A 20,655-nucleotide genomic window follows, 5' to 3' on the forward strand; every position below is an offset into this window, starting at 1 on the left:
CACCCGCCGAGAGGAATTTTTCAATTACCGTACGAGAGTGCCTGGCGCTAGTTTTGGCAGTTGCCGAATTCCGCCCCTGCTTGTACGGCGGCACATTTTCTGTTCTTACCAATCATCACGCCTTGCACTGGCTCTCCTCAAAGACCCCACTGGACGATTCGGTAGGTGGGCGCTACGGCTCCAAGAATATTCATTTGCTGTGTTATACATAATAAAGTCAGGCCGTTTGCACGAGGACGCCGACTGTCTCTCCCGTCATCCTGTCGACCCCTCTGAATATGATGCGCATGACACCGACTCTTGCGTCCTGCCCCATTTCTGATCTGCAAGACATGCGCACTGAACAACGGCGTGTTGACTGCTTGCGTGTTCTCACCGATCGTCTTAATTCTGAACATTCGGAACCCACGCTGCGCATGTTCGTGCTCCGCGATGACGTCCTCTACCGTCGCAGCTTACACCCTGAAGGATCAGAATTTTTCCTCGTTGTACCACGTCATTTGTGGACATCAGTTCTTGAGCAGTTCCATGACACTCCTACTGCAGGCCACCTCGGCGTTTCGCGTACTTATGACCACGTACGGCGCCGCTTCTATTGGCCAGGCCTGTACCGCTCTGTGCACCGCTATGGTGCAGCCTGTGCGCTCTGTCAGCGCTACAAAAAACCTGCTGTTCTGCCCGCTGAACACCTTCACTTCATCAATTTGCCCTCAGAACCATTATTTCCCGTCGGGCACCATCTTCTCGCCCCTTTTCCGGCGTCGAAATCTGACAGTAAGTGGGTGGTTGTCGCGACTGATTACGCGACCCGGTACACGAGCACGCGAGCTTTGCGCATAAGCTGTGCAACTGAGGTGGCATATTTTCTTTTATATGATGTCATCCTCCATCTCGACGCACCCCGGCAGCTCCTCACTGATCATGAGCGCACCTTCTTGTCCCGAAGTCCCAACGGCTTCAAAGGCACACAGTAGGGACAGTGGAATCGCTTTCGACAGCCATCTTGCTTATGCATCGTTCTCTCTCCGTGTAAATATTGTAAATACATCTTTATATGTGACTTCTGCAACGTAACAATACCAATAAAACCACTCTTACTATGAAAGGAGGCATGATAAGCTATAAAATAGGTAAACACGAAAGACGGGTGGCGTTGGTGTGCCTTGAAATTCCCGCAGGAGCAGGCCGTGACGTCATAAATTTTGATGGTATATGCTCGGGCCACCTAACCCAAATGTCCGCTATATTGCAATCTAAAGGAGCCAAGTACATACATACATACATACATACATACATACATACATACATACATACATACATACATACATACATACATACATACATACATACATACATACATACATACATACATACATACATACATACATATTTTCAATTAGGATATCAAACCAGCCGAAGTCCCAACGGCTTCAAAGGTAGACAGTAGGGACCTGCTATTCTATCACTTCAGAAAGTTCGTCAAATAATGAAACAAAACAATTCACTCATAAAAAGACATCAAAATGACTAAACTTTACAGGAACACTTTCTGCTCCAGAACGGCCAAACTCATCACGAGAAGTTATGTTGAAATATGTTACCTCCCAATGACATACCGTCGCAAAGTTTCAGCACTAATATAGAAAAAAAATTCAAAATTTGGCCTTCGTTTTCATCTCTAGTAAACGTTCTCTTACAGTAAAATTTAAAAAATATGGGGCTTTGAAATAATTGTTTGTGACTCTAAATTTATCTATCCTTCTTCTTTAGAGTGATGTGCACTGACTGGGGGTAGACTGCGCACATCACAGTGATATGCATATACGAATAATTTGTACTTTATGCACGAAACAAGCATAGACTACACAATACTGCAACATGGGACTGATACAGAGAACTTGAGTATACATGCTTTGCAAGGCAAACGAGAAATAGAAAGCGAAATATGCATATGTAGCTTGTACAACTCCTTTAGTCGCAAACATGTAAAAAAGAGAAGGTGAGAAAATGCCCAGGCAGTAGAACCAAAGAAATAAAAGAAAGCCCGCACACACTTGGATCTGCGTCATTCCATGTCAAGGTTTTCACAGTTGACACATCGTCCTGCTGCGCGTTCAGACGAACAAACAGGCATTCCCCTCATGTTTCTGGCAAGAAAAGGCATCTGCGAACTCGCTGACGTTCGCTGCCAGGCTACACAGCCCCTTTCCATCCGGGTCATCGCAGAAGTGGCTGCAGTAGCTCACGAAAAACGTCTGCGTCTCCGAGAGTATCTCAAGCCCGCGGATCTTCTGCGGCAAGTGGTCCCTCCTGGAGCTTTTCCTGAGCGCGTCCAGTGCCAGCTCGAGCGCAAACAAATCGGATATTTCCCGTTTTTCGTGCTGCGACTCAGCCAGGTCCCATGTGCAGTTCTGCACTTTTTGCCACCAGTCGCTCTCGCGCCCTATGTAATTGAAGCGCCTCCCATGCTCATCCACGGTTCTCACCAATGCTCTGGCCAGCTGGAACCCCAGTCCGCTGTACGTCATAGCGCGCGTGCCATCCTTCAAGTACGACGGCGGGTAGACAGCCCACAAACTGATGCGCATCCAGTTGAGACCGTAAACGTAGAGGACGTCACTCAGACGCCAGCGGTAATTTGTGGTCATGAGACTTCCGTAGTAACGGCTGGTGAGAGCCGTCCTCAGTGCCTTCCTCGACTTTGTCCAGATTGCAAAAAAGTTGTTCTGTTGCGCCGGAAAGCTGTCGTACATGACGTCGAGCATGTCCAGGTAGAAGAAAGGCTCCGGAGGCCAGAAGTGTCGCCCCGTTGTCGTCTGAATCTTGGCTGCAGCCATGCCCTTGGTGGAATTCGACACGCTACGAGAGTTTCCGATGGCGTCCATGAGCGCGAAAGACGTCCACTTCAGGACGTCGGAGATCTTGTGGCGCTCGGGCGCGGGAAACTCGCGCGTGAACGAGGCGGCCAAGTGAGCGAGACCGAGCCACTCCTGCACGGTGAAGAAGCAGAGCGAGTATGTCCTCATTCCCTCGGTACCCATGTTAGGGAAATCATCTAAGGCTGGCGTCGCGGTCCATGCGTAGACGTAAGCGAACATCCAGCCCGTCACATTAAGCGCACTGGCTGCCGTGATGGTACCGAACAACCTGAATATTCGGCTGAAGTACGGTTCGTTCAACAGCAGGACTTGCGTGTGCGAGGAAATGTTGAAGTCATTGCTAAGGTGCTTCGTGAGCAGCGTCATCCACTCTGCTGACGAAATCACTTTCGTCACGTCGCCGACCTTGTGTAGAGGCACCACCAGGTCGTGCTGCTCAGCTGCGTCGAGGGACAGTACGGTGTTGCGAATGAGAGTTTCGTCGCGACGCAGTTCCTCGACGTCTTCGTCATCCAGCATGAGCGAGCCATTTGTCAACAACTTTGACATGCTGCGAACGAAGGCCGCGTACGCGTCGTCATCCAGTGTAGACAGCTGCCGCATTCTCTGCCACGCCAGCGCTCCCATCTCGCTGAAGCTGACGGCGAAGGAGCCGTCAATGTCCAAGTATGCGGCGCTCACGTCGAACCACAAGGTGACTCTCCAATTGATGGAGAGGTCTAGCAGAACGTCGAATAACTCAAGCAGTCCCGCGTGCTTTGCTCGGAGGGCCTGCGCCGGCCAGGAGATTCCGCGGTCTGCCATGAACTCTGCAAAGTCTTCGATGGCTTCGCTCATGCCCGACCTGTCGGCACATCTTTTGAGGGCGATAAGTGCCTTCAAGGTGGTCGTTGGAGTGTAGCTCCCCTCAAGTCCTGGCCGGAGCAGCATGTGTAACACCTGCGTCAGGCGTAGTTATCGGCATTAGAGAATATACAGAATTCGAAGGTATGAGACCACGCCTCGGACATAGCGCGCTGACAACAACTGCGGCACCATTTTATGTCTCAGACACCGGATTATGAAAGACGTCATAATGGAGAACTGACCTCCCGAGGCTATCTAGTGCAACGCGCGCTGAAATCTTAGTATACACGGGTCTTCTTGAATTCCCCAACAGGAACGAGCCTGCCGCTGCCGGTGAATGACCTTGCGACTTGGCGCTCCGCAGCAACATGCCCGCAGAGCCATCGTGGCGTATCTGCTATCCTGCACCTCAGTACATCTATACCGTGTGGCTTTCAATGCGAAGCATTGTGTGCGGACTTAGGGCGTTTTGAGTGTGTATGTCTATCTAGCCTCCTAGCTGGTGGGGCTGGTGGTGCCTGCCAACTTGAGCTGCTGGGTATATACTCATGTTCGCAATGTCAGCGTGATCGCGGCATCGTCATAATTCGAGCTCCATCATCTGATTCTCGCCTGTGATTCTAGCCTGCCCCGAGCCAGCTGGCGCGCGTTAATAGATCCAAGCATGTTGGTTGCGGAACACCGGGTGATGGTTGCCTCCGTACGAACTGCGATTCAAAAGCAAGTATATAACCGCCCCGTGCCCGACAACCGCCTCCTGATGCTCACAAAGAATCCATTGGGAGACCGCAGCTTCGTCGAGAACTGCGTCAACTCGGAGTTCCTCAGTGGTTTACTTGAGCACCTCGAGGATGGCGTACTACTGGGGTACTACTTGGCGCAGAGGAAGGGCAATGTGTTCGCAATGGTCGAACAGCTAGGCAAGCCCACGTTATTTATGACCCGCAGCATGTCCGAGGTCGACGATGAGCGCCTGCTTGAAGCCATCGAGAGAGTCTATAAGAAGCTGGTCGAGACGCGCCGCCGCAGCGTTGGTGCCATAGTCAGCTACTGCAGAGTGATTCGCATAAATTATATTCCCACAGTTGGTGGGATCTGCATAATTTTTTCTTTAGCTGCACCAAAGCTTTAAAAATTGCCTCTGGCACATGGCTCAATTTTAATATTTGAGCGAAATTACACGACGAGGCAGCCATTACTTCTACGAGAAACCAGAATGCTTAATTGAATAATTAACACAACTACACTAAACAACTTTCTAACTAATTACTTTATGGCGCATATTTCAATCAACGGATTATGGAAAATGAGTTTGCAAGGTGTGTCCACAGGGAACGAATCTCAGGAGCTACGCCAGTTTCGAGATCATTTGTAATGTACCCGACGAAATACATTGGCATTCCAGATACTTTTTTGCTTCAATGCATAATAATAGCGTTTTCATAAAAAAGTAAGTGGAACAACAATGCATTTGTATCGCGTGTTTGACGGCCCACATACCGTAACTGGTGCCATCCTCAGAATCTGTTTCAAGTCGATATGCCTTGCAAACTTACTAACTACAATTCGTATAGTGAGATATGTACCGTAATGTAATTAATAGAGTTACCTTGTGCAATTATGTTATTTCTTCAAATGAACATTTTGATTTCTCGCAGAAATAATGGCCGCCTTATCGAGCAATTTAGCTGAAGGGTTAAGATTGTGCTATCTGCCAAAGGCACATTTAAATTTTTTGGCAGTTTAAAAAGGACACAGTATATACCGATGAAAAGTGAACTGGAAAGTCAAACTTAATTCGGTCTTTGTCGTGATGCATGTCGTGGTGGTAGAACCAAAGACAGCTATTTATGGCGTAAATTACCGGAACTGGTTGGAAATGCGACCGAAATAATTACTGCTGCTCCGCGGCGGGCGCGTAAGCAAATCACGGCTGACCACGGTATCGACAAATCGGACGTATTGGCTCGCTGATCTTATAAGTGGTGATTCGGACGAATACACAAACTCGCCCGACATTCTGCAGCAGGCGACACTGCATTGGCGGCTATATAAAGGTGCAACGACGTGGTTAATGGGCATATCAGAGTTTTGCATCGCAACAAAAAATATAAATGGTAATATGGTATCTAATCATAGCAAAGTGAAAAAAAAAATAGGAGAGGAAAAAGAACAAAGACATTATTGCTGAACGTGCTATGTCTCGCCTTTTTCATGTTCCTGTGCTACCCTCTGCCGCACGCCGGTGGAAACGTTTTTGGAAGTCTGCTGGGGCCTTCCGCCTGGCGATTTGTGCGCGAGCGCCAATGATGAGTGTGCGCCGGTTGCGTGTTCCCTGGATCGCGTTCAATTATTATTGGCTTCTCGAGGAGGACAACACATTTTTGCGATAACATTCATATGGACACTCCCAGGCGCATTTCGGCAGTCTCCGTTGCCGTGATGTTCCGTATAATGTCCAAGGGCGATAACCGCCGCCGCGCGCCCTATTAGCCCCGAGAACGAACTACAGGAGCGCTGCGAGCGCCGCTCGCGTGACGTCAGGGGAAGGACTCGCGCCTGTCGTCTGCTACAGTTCGGGCGGTGTCCGGGCGCTTTCTGCGGTGTTTTCATTTGCTCGCCCTCGTTCTCTCTGCTTGTATACTTATGGCGGGCTTCTCGAATATATTTTTACGACGACTACATTTGCGAAAATTTATTCAAAGAGCTTATTTCTTAGACGACAATGCAGCTCTCGAATGCAACGCTACAGTGCCAGCCAAAGGAGCGCAGACCAGCCCATTGCGGGTTTTTCAATCGACAACCGCAAAAATATAGAAAATAAGAATCCAGGTATGATGCCATACCTGCCGCGGTGCAACAAGTATGTCACAGACGCTGGACATATGTGGCTTCTACAACAGTTACAGTCCGCTAAAACTGGTTTGCTCACGACGAGTAGTTCATGGTGTAATGTCAAATTTTTATGCGAAGCATATTACGAGAGCTCAACCCAGCTCCTCAGGCGCGGCGGTGTCGCCTTCAATACCACGTGACACCGTGACGTCACGACAGAGGAGAAACGGGGCTCCAACTCGCGCCATCGCTCGCGGCGTCGCGGCGGTATATAAGCAGCTGCGCTTGCCTCTGCTAGACACTCACGAGGTGAGATGCCTCCTGGAGACAGAGCTGCTCATTGGAATGAGAAGCGAAGGTTGCGGCTACAGAGTCTGATTTTCTAGGTGGCTTTGGCTCAACTCTTGCAAGATGGGCTGGGTGGTAATCGAACCAGGGTCTCCGGAGTGTGAGACGGAGACGCTACCACTGAGCCACGAGTACGATGCTTCGAAGCGGTAGAAAAGCACCTCTAGTGAATGCGGTGTTGCCTTCGAAACGAGCTGTTTCTCAGGCGTGCGTCGCTTGCTCAGGCGCACATTTCGTTGCCGCGCCGAACGCTGCGTTGCTCGACGCTCACCGCGTCCAATGCGGGGCGCGTAGTCGCTGCGCCGTAGCCCATTGTCTTACATCCCTTGGCGGGTCGACGGGAACGCTGTCGCGTTCCACTCTTGAAGGCGAAGCAGAGTAACGCATGAGTTGTTTCTTCGTCTAGCCGAACCAAATATAGCCAAGCAACAGCAGTTCACCAGGCTAAACAGTGGTTCAACAACTAAAATAAAGGCTAGTATGCTTCGCATCCTGGGCTTAACCTTAGCTAAGCCACAGCCAATTTTTTTTGCGTTTCTTCACAGAAACGCTCGGCAGTAACACGAGGACTTAACTAATACTGCAGTTAGGTTCTACAAGCACAACTTGCTTCTTTGAGTGCTCCTTAAAATTAGGCGCTTCTTCACGTGTTTCTTTTAAGCGGCGGTAATATGAAGTAAAGCTAATGAAGGCTTACGTCTATCTACAGAATACATAATGGAATGTACAACTATATATTCCCTTTTCTGTGCTACACGTTCAACTCACTTGAGAAATTTACTGGTGTTTGTTGCTTAAGGAATATACATGACGAATTTGTTTGGCGAACTGACACAAGCTGCTCGGCCCAAATTATTTAGAGAAATTTGCCTTTTGGGCCGTATGGCTGCAGCCAGAAAGAAGTCGAAGCGTCAATCATTAGTAGCATGGGACATATTGAAGATATAATTCCTCTGTGGAGGGTCAAAAATCAAATGAATATATATGTAAGTCTTGTGGCGTTTTCTTTATGAATGTTTGCGATTGGATTGCAGCAAACTTTATTTTGCCTGCAGTTAGGCGAGGTTCTCTTTTATGTACCGACGAAGCGAATAGTTCTCCGTTTGCATAATTAAACAACGCTGGATCGAGAATGGTGAGACAGAAAGTGCTTGAATTTTCCTTTTCTAGGCAATCTAAGCTGCGCTGTAGTAGCTCGATAATATTTTAGCCATTCCAATAGGAGCTGTAAAATAATGCTTTATGGTTTCAATTAGAAACTTTAGTGAACTGATGGGTTTCACGAACAAAGCATGCCTCGCCATACCGACAGTCGGTTGCTACCGCTGCGTGCTACCATTGCGTGATGGGTGCGCCATATTGTCGATGAAGGCTACTGAGGGCCACTGTGAAACATTTAATCGCTTGCCATTGATTGGCTCTCCATCTTAACAACGAAACTTTTCTCTGAGGTGGTTGCTACTATGGTGTCTGTGAATTAACTATGTAAATACTCTACATGACGCGCCGTCATGTTAGCAGCCATGAGCGTTTCGTTTTTTGGAGGCCTGTTTCAGAGAGGGGTGAAACTAGCAGCAAACATTTTCATAAAAACTGGGTGCTAACGCTTTCTTTTACGCATTAATAAATGGCCACATTTGGCAAGAACAACTCACCAGAGTAATAAGAATCATGATGACAGCTTCGCTGGGCAATGTCTTTCTAACAGGGATAACATGCTGACGCCAATTACCAAGATGTTTCTTTCATGTAAAATGCAATGTCTCTCATAGCTAAATTCTAAGGGAATGTTAAGTGTTTAATCAAGCATCGTACACAACTTCGCGTATTGAATTTGCAGACATTTTTTACGCAAAATTTATGGACAGACACGGCGCATACACGCATTGTAAAACCATAGCCCCGTTCAATGCTACATAGCTTACGATATCCAAGCCCCAAATTTTATTGACTCACGTGCTTTAGGAGAAGGAACTGTGGTTCAGGCATGGCAGCACAAAGAAGTCGACATGCCCCTCAGTAAGTGCGGCTCGAGCCACCCGTACCCCAAGCATACACGAAGGGAACGAGCACGCACGGCCGCCGAGCGAGACGGAGCGAGCGGTTCCCCGTTCCGTTCCAAAAACTTTTATTTCCATCAGAGAAGGAGACCCCCTACTCCCTGCCCCTGGCGCGCAGGCCTAGGGACAGGGGTGGGGGTCTCCGCGACTAGATGCAGGCAAAGAGTTGTTGACTTTTCACGGCCTCTGCCACCAGACGGATGGCTCTCCTCTGCATGGCGGGGTCCGCGCTTTGCAGAAGGGTGTCCCAGGCTTCTCTACTATTTATTCCTTCCTTGACACCTGGGGAGTCTACGCATTGCCAGATTATATGGTCGAGGGTCCCCCTCTCCCCGCATCTCTTACATTTATCGTCTATATCTTCGTCTTTCAGTACGTGTGACGCCCATACCGGATTTATGTAGTTTCCTGCTTGCACTCTGCGCCAGGCTCTCGCCTCTCTATTTCCGAGCTCCTTGTCCGGAGGGGGGACAGTTCTACGCTGAAGCTTATAGTTTTCAATCATTTCTGTGTAGGTCTGCAGTCTCTCGTCTAGTTCCTTGCAAGCGGGCGGCTCTGCTCCTGCCCGGAAGTAGAGATCTCGGGCTAGGAAGTGTGCCGCCTCGTTGCCTGGGACCGACGTGTGAGCTGGTGCCCATACGAGGCTGATTTTTCTGTCAATTTTTTTTTCCTGTTAGTATTCGTATCGCTTCTGGTGTGATTCTGCCTTTTCCGTAATTGTGGATGGCTGTTTTGCTGTCACTTATTATGTAGCTCGCCTTGGTCCCGACACAAGCAAGCGCGATTGCTACTTCTTCCGCTGCTTCCGGATTGCGGCTGCGTATTGTTGCTGCTGAGACTGCTTCGCCTTGGCCATCTACCACTGAGGCTACTGCCGCACCTAGTTTGCCGCTGGCCGCATCCGTGTACGCCACTATCTCCCTATCTATTTCGCTGAAGCGTCTGACCAGTGCTTCGGCTCTCTTTTCTCTCCTTTCTTTGTTGAAGGTTGGGTGCATGTTTTTGGGAAGTGGGTCTATCCTTAGCTGTTCTCTGATTTCTCTTGGGATGTCACGTTTCTTTTGCATGCCTCTGTCTGTCTGCAGCCCCACCATGTTCAGGATAGCTCTGCCTGTATATGTTTGGCTGAGTCTTTCTTGTTGGGCGGTTTTAACTGCTTCGGCTGTTTCTTGCCAAGTATTGTGAATTCCCATTGTTAGGAGTCTCTCAGTAGAGGCGCTCATGGGTAGTCCGAGTGCTCGTTTATAGCATCTTCTGATTATCGAGTCTAATTTGTCTCTTTCTGAAGCCCGGATGTTAAGGTATGGTGTGGCGTAGCTAAGTCTGCTGATGACGTACGCTTGTACTAGCTTAACTAGGCTTCTTTCTCTTAGCCCTCTCCCCTTGAGAGCTATTCTTCTGAATCTCCCGGTGACTTGTGCTGCAAAACCTTCCAGTTTCCTTATGGTTTCGTCGTTGTATCCATTGCTTTGGATGAAAAGTCCTAATATTCTTATCTTATCTACTTTGGGTACTGGTTTGCCCCCAACCGTGATGTTGAGATCGCTGTCTCTTTTCAGCCTTAATTATTTGGGGTTGTACATTAAGAGTTCCGATTTTTCTGGTGAGCAAGTAAGCCCCCTAGTTGCTGTATACTCAATTACTGTGTGCGCGGCTGTTTGCAGTTTGTTTTCTATTTCCGCGTCGTTACCTTTGTGTATCCAAACATTTATATCGTCTGCGTACATGCTGAAGTTTAAATTTTCAATTTTCCTGAGTTTAGCCGGGAGGCCCCTCATAGCCAGATTGAAGAGGAGTGGGGAGAGTACAGATCCTTGCGGGGTACCTCTGTTTCCCAGTTCTATTTCTTCCGATTCCAAATCCTGGTATCTAATCTTTGCCGTCCTGTTTGTCAGGAAGTTCTTTATATAGTTGTAGGTTCTGCATCCTACACCTATTTCTTGCATTTCTGTCAGGATTGCCTCGTGTTTGACATTGTCAAAGGCTTTCTTGAGGTCTAGAGCGAGGATTGCTTTTATATCTCTCGATCTTGAGTTTATCATGTCGTGCTGAAGCCGCAGCATCACGTCCTGGGTACTTAAGCGCGGTCGGAATCCAACCATCTCATTCGGCCATAGTTCATTTCCCTCCATGAATCGGGTTAACCTTGTCTGGATTACATGTTCCAATTATTTCCCTACGCATGATGTGAGAGAGATCGGCCTGAGATACTCTAGCTTAGGGGGCTTGCCCGGTTTGGGGATTAGTATGATGCTAGCCTCTTTCCATTGTTTCGGGAGTTCGCCTTTCTCCCATACCTGTAGAATGTATTTGGTTATAGCTGTGATCGACTCATCGTCTAGGTTCCGCAGCATTTTGTTTGTTATCCCATCTCGGCCTGGGACCGATTTCGTTTTAAGTCTGATTATTTCCGCTCTCACTACTGCCTCTGCTATGGGTGCAACTAGCTCCTCATTTAGGGGTCCCTCATACTCTGGTAGGTTGGTGCGAGTCACGTTACCTATGTATGTTTGTTTGATCTCTTCCATGAAGCTCTCGTCTGTTCCGTCGTATTTATGTCGTGTTTTGGCTAGCCTTATGTTTGTCTGCGACTTTGATTGGGTTGGGTCTAGCAGGTGTCTTAGGATGTTCCATGTTTTAGCTAAACTCATACCTTTTTCCATGTCATCACATGTGCTATACCAGTTTTGCTCGCATAGCTGCAGTGCGTATTTTTCAATCTCTCTATTTAGTCTGGCTATTCTTCTTTTTAGATTCCGGTTCCATCTCTGTTTTTTGAGCCGGCTTTCTAGACTACCCTTTGCTTCCCACATGTGCAATAGCTTGTTGTCTGCTATAAGTGGAGCGTCTGGGCCTTCTAAAGTAACCGTTGCTTCGGTGACGTGTTTTTTAAGTGTGTCTGTCCATTCTCTTAGGTCTGTGATGATTGTGGTTGGAGATTCCTCTCGCCGCTTTCTAAATCTATCCCATTCTGCAACTTTTGGCTGTTTTAGTCGTTTTTCCTTTACTCCTTTCATTAATGTGGTGGCTATTATATAGTGATCGCTGCCTAAGTCTTGTCCGGTATTGTCCCACGTTACTATTCTGGTGTTTTTAGAGAGTGTTAGGTCGGGTGTGGTATCTGCGGTGACGCTGTTTCCTTTTCTAGTTGGGTTTCCTGGGTCGGTGTGTAGTGAGAGGTTTAGTTCCTGTATATCCTCCCACAGCTGCCTTCTCTTGCCATCCCTTCTGTTGTATCCCCATTCCTCATGCAACGCGTTTACGTCTCCTACTATGAATAGGGGGTTCTTTCCTGCTGCTTTCAGGGCTTTGCGGAAGATGGCCCTAAACCTCACTTTTTTCTGTCTAGGACTTGAGTAGATGTTTAGTAGAAAAAGGCTGGGCTCTTCTTTTCTACCCGTAAGCATCTCCACTAAGACTCCTTCTGTGTCCCTGGATTGAATCTCGTGTTCGATTGTTGCTACGTTTCTTTTCACTAGGGTTGTTACCCTCGATTTTTCCCCCTTATCACTGTGAAACGCCTGATATCCTGGGAGGGATGCTAATTTACCGGTTTCTTGTAGCGCTATTGCTAGCGGCTTTTCTTCTAGTGTATCTATGTAGTTTTGCAGTAGCGCTCGCTTGCGTTGGAACCCTCGGCAGTTCCATTGCCAAATGATAGACTTAATTCGTGCGTTTCTGGCCATATTGGATTTGGGTAAAGGAGTCCTCTAAGTTTTTCTGTCGCTCCGCAAGGGCAACCAGCTCGGTTCTTTGTGTTTGTAGTTCAGTTCTCTGTGCCTGTAGTTCTGCTGTGACACTTTCAAATCTTTGGTTTATATTTTTTTGTATCTGGCTGAGTGCACTCATGACCTGTGCCATGAAGTCTCTTTGTTCTGTCTGTATCGTTTTCATTGCGTTCCTATTCTCCTCGCATTCCTTCTTTAGTTCTGCCCACATGTCTGTTCCGTTATCTCCTTTCCGTTTAAGTGGGGGTCTCCTGACTGTTTCTGATTCATCCATTTTCTCTCCTTCCATTTCCCACTGCTTAGGTGTTGGGGGAGTGGTTTGTTGGGCTACCTGCTTGGGTTGTGCGGGTTGTGTGCGGGGAGGGGGGGATGTTGCCTTCTCTTTTTCTTTTTGCGCTTTCATAAGGTTATTTATGAGCCCTTGTAGCTCCTCTACTTTTTTCTTTAACTGTTCTATTTCTCTGTCCTTATCATCTTTGGCCTGGGAGGACCCTTCTACAAAGCTTACTTGTTTGGGCTCTCTGCTTGGATCCCTGCTTCTGCTTCGTCCCTTGCCCCATGGGTCCTTTGGGTCCCTGGATCTCGATCTCCTGCGTCCCCTGGTCTCCTGGCAACCGGGGGTCAGCAAGTTTCCTTGGTTGTTTCCTTCCAGCTTGGGGAAGTCCTCCTTGAGGGGTTTCTCAGCTCCGTCCGCAGGGGGTTTCCGTTGTTGGGTCTTCAGCTCCTCCTGCTTGTCTTTCTTCTTCTCCCAGATTTTTTTCTTGATTTCGTACGGTGTTCTGTACAGCTATTTGCATCTCTTGTCGCCGAGTGGGTGCTCTTTCCCGCAGAGCTGGCATTTGGCTTCGCATTGGTGGTCCTCCTGCGGGTTTTCTTCCCCACATCTTCGGCATTTTTTGTTGTCCGGGTTTGGGCACACGTCCGATCTGTGTCCCAATCGACCGCACGCATAGCATACCTCGTACTTTTTCTTGTACAGGACGCATCTCGTTGGCGGGGGCGACAGGTACACTTGCCTCGGAACTGTGCTTTCTTCGAAGAGGATAAGTACGGCCTTCGTTCCCTTGCCCAGCCTTCGCACTCCTAGGATTGGGGGGTTCTTCGCACTGAAGTACTCCATTCTTTCTTTGATTTCGTCTTCAGTCCAGAATAGGGGTACGTCGTATATGACGCCTTTTCCGCTGTTCTCTGGCGCCGCCACGTATGCGTTGACGTTCACCTTTTCTTTGCCTATCATCAGTTCTCTGATCGCTGCATAGTTATTTCTCGTCGTTTTGTCCTTTGTAGCAATGAGGATCGATTGTTGCTTCGTGTTGAACGTGATGATGTCGTTCACACCTCTGTCACTTGTCTCGGCCGCCGCGCTGATTGCGTCAGCCACGAAAGCTCCTCCGAGTTGGAGTAATTTCTCTAGTCCCCCTTGAGGTCTCATAATTATCTTCTCGTAGTCGGGCGGAATTCTCGTATGTTGCCTTTCCACCGACTTCTCTGCCTTTCTTCTTCCCTCGCGTCGCTCCGCAGCACGCTCCCGTATGCCTCGGTTCCCGGCGACGTGGCCGCCTTCTTCCAGCTCCGCTGGTGCTATTTTTCCGCTCGTCTTCGCTTTAAACCACTGTCCCGGAATCTTCAGCTCGTCGGGATCAATTTCCGTACCTTCTACAACCTCCATGTTGCACGAGGTCGTCTGGGCATGGCCGTTAGGCCTAGCCTCTATATCTGCTCCCTAGCGCGTCTAGGCCTCGTTAGGCCTAGCGGCCCTCGCGGCGCGGTGCGGCTTCGTGAGCTCAGCAAGCTGGAGAATTCGGTCCCACCTTGTTACTTCCGGTGAATCCGCGTTCGGACCTCTCTTCTCCTTGATTCCAGCGAGAAACCAAGACCGTCGAATCCAACTTGAGCTCGAGTGGCCGTAGTCGACGGAGCCCATCGAACGCACGTCTCGGAGCGAGCGGCGTCCTGGCCGTGACGTCATACGCGAGAGGGCGCCACTCCTAATTCTCGCCACTAATGGTGTACGTGCGATGAAAGCCTGCGAGGGGAGCCGACGATTGGCGGCTCGATCTCGCCTGCGCGAAACGGAGGGAAGCGGGAGGAAGCGACGAGACGTTCATGTGAGGGATCGCCAGCCGTTTATGCGTAGGCGCGTGTAAGAGCGGGCGCGAGAGAGAAAATCTGGGGGCTTTTACTCCCGGAACATGTGACTCTGCCTAGGTACTACGGATGAGGTTTCTTAGCGCGTGTTCATGCGTTTGTCCCCTAGATATGCTGCGGTCGTGTTTGTTTACGCTCCGCCGCTGGCTGCCCGCGCGGTGAGGCAGTGGGCACGGACGCGCCATTTGGTGATCGCTATGTCCGAAGGGGCAAGGTTCTGACTGGTGTTGTATAAATCGCGGGTCGCTTTTTTTTCGTCGCGGCGATAGATCGGATTTCTTACAAGCGCTGCTCCAGGAGGAACATGTAACCGGCAAACGGATGCCTCAGGAGAGCACTTGAGGTTATAATAAAGCAGGGGCACTGGATATTCAGGGCACCCAAGCGGTAGCGGGGGGATCAAAGCTGGAAGCAGGGCGGCCCGTGGGTTGCGGCCGCGGAGGCCGAAGCGTGTCAGAGGGTGTTCGCACAAAAAATTGGCTGTCCGCGACAGTGCACAGCCGATCTTATACACCCCTGGCACACGCAGGCCTCTGCGAGCCCCAACCCACAGGCCAGCCCGGGTTCTAGCTTTAGTGTCCCCGTTGCCGCTTTTGTTTCCTGGAGGCACCGCCAATAATGCGAAAAAATGACACATTGTTGCAATTAGTGAAAAGCACGATTGAATAAATGTAATTACGTCCAGCCGCCAACTTGTGACGCTAATTTCAACCCTACCGTGCCCCGCGACTTCTGCAACACCATGCAGTCAGAACTTTACGTATGTCGGACAGAATTTCTCGCGCCTGCGGCGCTGGTACTGGGTCAGTCACGTCACCCGCGGCCTTTCAACCACTTGCGTTCAACCGCGGTTGCTAAGGCGCTCTGCCTTCTAGATGTTCAATATATGCGGCCCGGGCTCCACTACAGTAGTTACTGCTCCCGCAGTTATGATGTTATTTCTGTGATGTTATTTACAAGGTACATCGCCATAAGGCCCAAGGAAGCTACGATCCGTCACGACTTAGCCCGCTGCGTCACCTACATTGCCGCGCCGGCAGCCAGCGTCCGAGGGTAAACAAACTCGACTCCACTCCGCAATGCCGGCAGGCCTAGGGACACACGCCTACAACACACGCTAAGAAACTTCCTTCGTAGTACCTAGGCAAGGTCATATATTCAAGCAGCAAAAGCCCCCAAATTTTCTCTCTCGCGCCCGCTCTTACTCGCACCTGCGCACCAACGACTAGCGATCCCTCAAACGAACATCTCGTGGAGAAAGCGCGCCTAAGCGCGCCGTCTTTGCCGCGCGCGGGTCATCCAACGTTGCGAGGCACCGGGGGGAGAAGAGGGAGGGGGTTGGCGTTTTACTTCCGCTGCAACTAGGGGATTTACTGCAACTGCGTATGTAGCGCCGCGCCAGGCCCCGCACACTCTCATGTTCAACAAGTGGCCACTGAGGGCGAAAAACCAATCGAGGCGCGTTTCAGCGTGACCGCGCCAGTGGAGCTACTGTAAATTGGTCGAATACTTTAATTGATGCTTTCTCTGCTAGGGGCGCTGAACATGGTGAATTTTTTACTTTACACAAACCACTGACATAAACCATCGAGCCGTCTAAGGATGTTTTGTTACCTCAGGCAAATAGGCAGTTGATTTTTTTAAAATTTGATTGTTGAAGCTGCTTTTTAGTCATAGCGTCAAGACAGCCTATTGGTATCGATGTGTTTCCTGGCCGTTGGCGTTCGAATACTACGGCGGTAAAACCGGTAAAACATTTTCGAAAGCATGCTGGTTTCGTCTGCGAGTCATTACATAGACTTGCTGTAAAGAGTCCTACTATTGGCAAAAAATAGTGCCTCATTTTGTTTAGGCGTTGATTATCATAATGAATGCGGCGGAGGTTGAGGGAGTACGCTTGAAGGTACGTTTTTATGCCGTTGATCTCCATAATACCGTAAGTACGCAAACCGATGTCACAGAAGACCCGATGCATCATTGTGTGTTCTCCGTCATCGCTTGTTTGCTGTATGCCTTCTAATTCTTCATTTCTTCAAGTGTTGTACCCTCGTTTCTTCCTTGTTCTCTTGTGCTTCACTTACAGTGTGTCGTTCCGTCAGCTGTAATGCGCATTTGCAAAACCAATACGTTTGATAAGACGCAGTGGTTATCATAATTTCACTACACATGTATTAAGCTGGCACATATCGTTCAGATACAGATGCCTGTATGCGGACTTGCACGACGTTGATGCGGAGATTAGGATAATTATGACACCCGTAAGGAAGAGGCAGCTGACGGCCGTAAGCTGTTGCGTTCTTTCGGCCAAACTACCCGGCCTGGTAGTGCTGTAAGGATGCTATATAAAAGTGACACGCGGTGACAGGGAAATTATTATACTTAGCAGCCGACCGTACGTTTTGTAGCTTAGGTCTTCTTCCTTGTGCGTTTGAGCTACCCTTATTAATGAGCCGTTTCTTCAATATGTTCTTGACCATGTGACCGCGTTTGTGTAGATAATAATAATAATAATAATACTTTATTGATGACTTCAGAAACATACAGTGCAAGAATCGGGCCTGCCAAAGCCACAGTGGGCTTGAACGGCAGTGCCTGGCAGACAGCGACAGAGCCATCAGTAACTCATTATTAAACAGTGAAAAAAAAAACACACATACACACTCACATGACAGGCTTCCAATCACGCATTCATGTGTCTAAGAGCCTTTCTAAGACCATATTTTGTTTTCACATCTTGTATGCTTTGAGGAAGTAGATTAAACATTGCTGGGACATAATAGTTACGAAGTCTTCGACCATATCTCGTCTTACAGCGGGGTGTAATGTAAGGATTCTTTGGTCTCAGGGAACGGACAGGCACATAAGGAATTTTATACTGACTTAACCAAAAATGTTTTAAGATAACAGTTTCAAGCAGAAAAGAATTGAAATCAGGTAAAGACAAAGTTTTGAACACATCAGATTTGGGGGAGACATCATAAGCAACATGCTTCAGAATGCCACGAAGGACGGAGTTCACCCGGCTTACCAAATGTTGAGCGCCATGACCATATGTAGATATCCCATACCGGATTACACTGTAGCATAAGGCATGTACTACAAGCTTTCGGACTGACAATGGCATGTAAAATTTTATGTTATACAAAACACAAGACACTGCGCGAAGTTTTTGACAAATATATGCGAAATGAGAGTTCCAGGATAAATCACTGTCAAAAAAGACCCCAAGGTATTTAATTGAACAAGCGTATTGCACAGGGGCACACGAACAGGGATTGCAATGTGATGTGTGCAAATATAATGGGGAGGATAGGGTAACTTGCTTGACAGGGTTGTGGAAACAGATTAGTTGAGTTTTGGACGCATTTATATGGACTACATTATTCTGAAACCAGTCCATCACTCTTGTTGTTGCCATTTGTAAAGAAGAGATGGCGTCAGTGTAACTTCGAGCGTGTGAAACAAGGACAGTGTCATCAGCATACTGATATAATTTGACGTTCACAACATTAGATAAATCATTAAAATATAGGTTAAATAATAACGGACTTAAAATTGAACCCTGGGGGACGCCAGCTTTAATTTCACTCAGGCTGCTACGAAATTTTCCAATAGACACAAGTTGCTGCCTATGAGATAAGAAGTTTTTCAGAAGCCGCAAAAACGCACCCCGAAAGCCTAGCAAAGAAAGTTTGGTTAGCAGTATACTATGGCAGACGCTGTCAAACGCTTTGCGGACGTCTAGAAACAGTGCACAAGCAATCTGATTGTGTTCAAACGCAGAGTTTAGTGTATCGGAAAAATCTTCAAGCAGCAACTGCGTACCCCGATTCGGCACAAAACCATACTGGCTAGGAGATAACACGCCATGATTGCTTAAAAAGCTGCTCATTGTCTTGAGCAGATGTTTTTCCAATATCTGCCCAATGCATGGAAGGATAGAAATAGATGCGTAGATGTGTGCTTTTTGTTGCACTTGTAAAATACAAATAAAATATTTTCAGGTTTACTCAATCTTTGGTGTCGTGTGCGTTTATTCCAGTCGAGGCCATCGTGCCACCTGGAAACCGCACTCTGTTAGTAGCCCTACACGAAATGCAACAGCTGGAGCACGGCGGCACAACTCTGGGTAACGGCGGCGTAATAAACGAAAAACCGCTCGGGATGCCCTTAAAAGTCAGTTCAGAGTGCGCCTTAACTCGATATGACTCAGCGCTACATGTATTCTGCTGCGCCTCGATCGTTCTCCCGCCAGTTTGGTTGCTGTGTGGCAAACGTAGCGCCTACATATACACGTAGGCGCTACGTTTGCCACACAGCAACCAAACTGGCGGGAGCACGATCGAGGCGCAGCAGCCAGAAACCCAGGGTGCTATTCTGGACATTCCGCCATTTTCTTCGATGCGTGACGTAGGCGCGACGCAAACAAAATGGCGCTGGTGGCCCGGTTTTGCTTACGTAACGTGACGCCAACTTGACGTTTCGCCTAAGGAACTGAAATGAAGGCACTCAATGTAGCGTTATCGGTAAAGCAAAACAGTTTTCCTCCGCAGCAAAAATAAAGCAGCTATATGAAAGCGTATGGTTATTCTGTCGAAAACGCTTCTCGCTTCCGTCGTCTGCTGCGTACAAGCCGTCGTCTGCTTCAGTAGCTCGGATGCGTGTCCCTGGAAAATGGAATGAGTCATCGCATGTTGGAGCCAACGCGCTTGTTTTCTATCTTGAGACAAGATACGCGACCTACCAGTGGTGATGCGCGCACGTTCTAGGCCACGTTATCGCTATTTCATGAAACGCAAGTGACTCAGCCCGACTCGGCTGGCTGAGAAACGGCCGAATATCACCGATAGCGTTGCGCGCGCCACAGATATCCGCTAGAGCGACGCAAGCGCCGGCGCTGCCATCTCTTGTTCATTTCGCTGGTTACTCGCACCGCGGGAGGAAACTTCAAGGCGCCGCCTTGCGTACATTTCTTTTTATAAGTTAGAAAGAGGCCGTTGTCATAACTTTTGATTGTGCGAAAAGGCATTAATCTCGATTACAATACAAATGCAGCAGTGAAAAGTGGACAACATTGCTGAAAGTTTGCTATATTCAACCAATATTATTTCGTATAAACGCGTTCTTTTAAAAAACGATGGCCCAAAACACAAATGCCAGCACCACCCGAGAGCGATGCAAATACTATGAGCACGCGTTATGAACAAAAGATTTTCGTGGTGCCAAACGACGGGGAAAATGTGGCGACACGCATTCCTCTTGGCTGCCATTGCATATGGCTGCCCATTAGCATAATTCGCGCGGCTCGTCGCAGCAAAATTATGGCGGAAAATCTCAGCAATGGCGGCCCTGCGCAACGTCACGCATCGTCAAAATGACGTTTACGAAACAGCCCTTCCTGTGACGCTCCCTACGAGATATTCCTTCAGCCAATCAGCAAGCTGGCATGGCGCATATCTTGAATCGCCACCACATATTCGCGCAATTGCAGATGCATTGCACTGGCTTTTGCACGCTACCGCTCACATTCTTTTTGAAGCGCTAACATCACCATATACCTGCCAAGGACCAAAAAAATGTATTAGTCCATAAAATTTGCAGCTCCACGTCACGTTTCGTCATCTTGATGAAAACACAAAATTGCATTTTGCAATACTTCCGCTTCCCGGCACAAATTTCAAAACACGTGACCTCTCGACTGCCAATCAGAGAGTAAACATGGCGGATAATGGCGGCCGTGCAGCCGCCATGCGTGTCCAGGGGCGCTATTCTGGACACGCATGGCGGCTGCACGGCCGCCATTATCCGCCA

At 48.6% G+C, this 20,655-nt stretch overlaps 1 protein-coding gene across 2 annotated transcripts in view; it reads right to left on the minus strand.

Annotated features, from left to right (window-relative positions):
* Nucleotides 1-1,952: 1,952 nt before the first annotated feature.
* Nucleotides 1,953-20,655, minus strand: part of LOC139055630 (neprilysin-like) — a 60,219-nt gene continuing 41,516 nt past the window's right edge. For both annotated transcript variants that reach the window (XM_070533161.1, XM_070533160.1), the window contains exon 3: nucleotides 1,953-3,818. In XM_070533161.1, coding sequence (XP_070389262.1) covers nucleotides 2,115-3,818 — 1,704 coding nt within the window. In that variant the 3' untranslated portion in view covers nucleotides 1,953-2,114. The remainder of the gene's footprint in view (nucleotides 3,819-20,655) is intronic.

This window comes from Dermacentor albipictus, chromosome 2, assembly GCF_038994185.2.
Source record: "Dermacentor albipictus isolate Rhodes 1998 colony chromosome 2, USDA_Dalb.pri_finalv2, whole genome shotgun sequence".
Lineage (NCBI taxonomy): Eukaryota > Metazoa > Arthropoda > Arachnida > Ixodida > Ixodidae > Dermacentor > Dermacentor albipictus.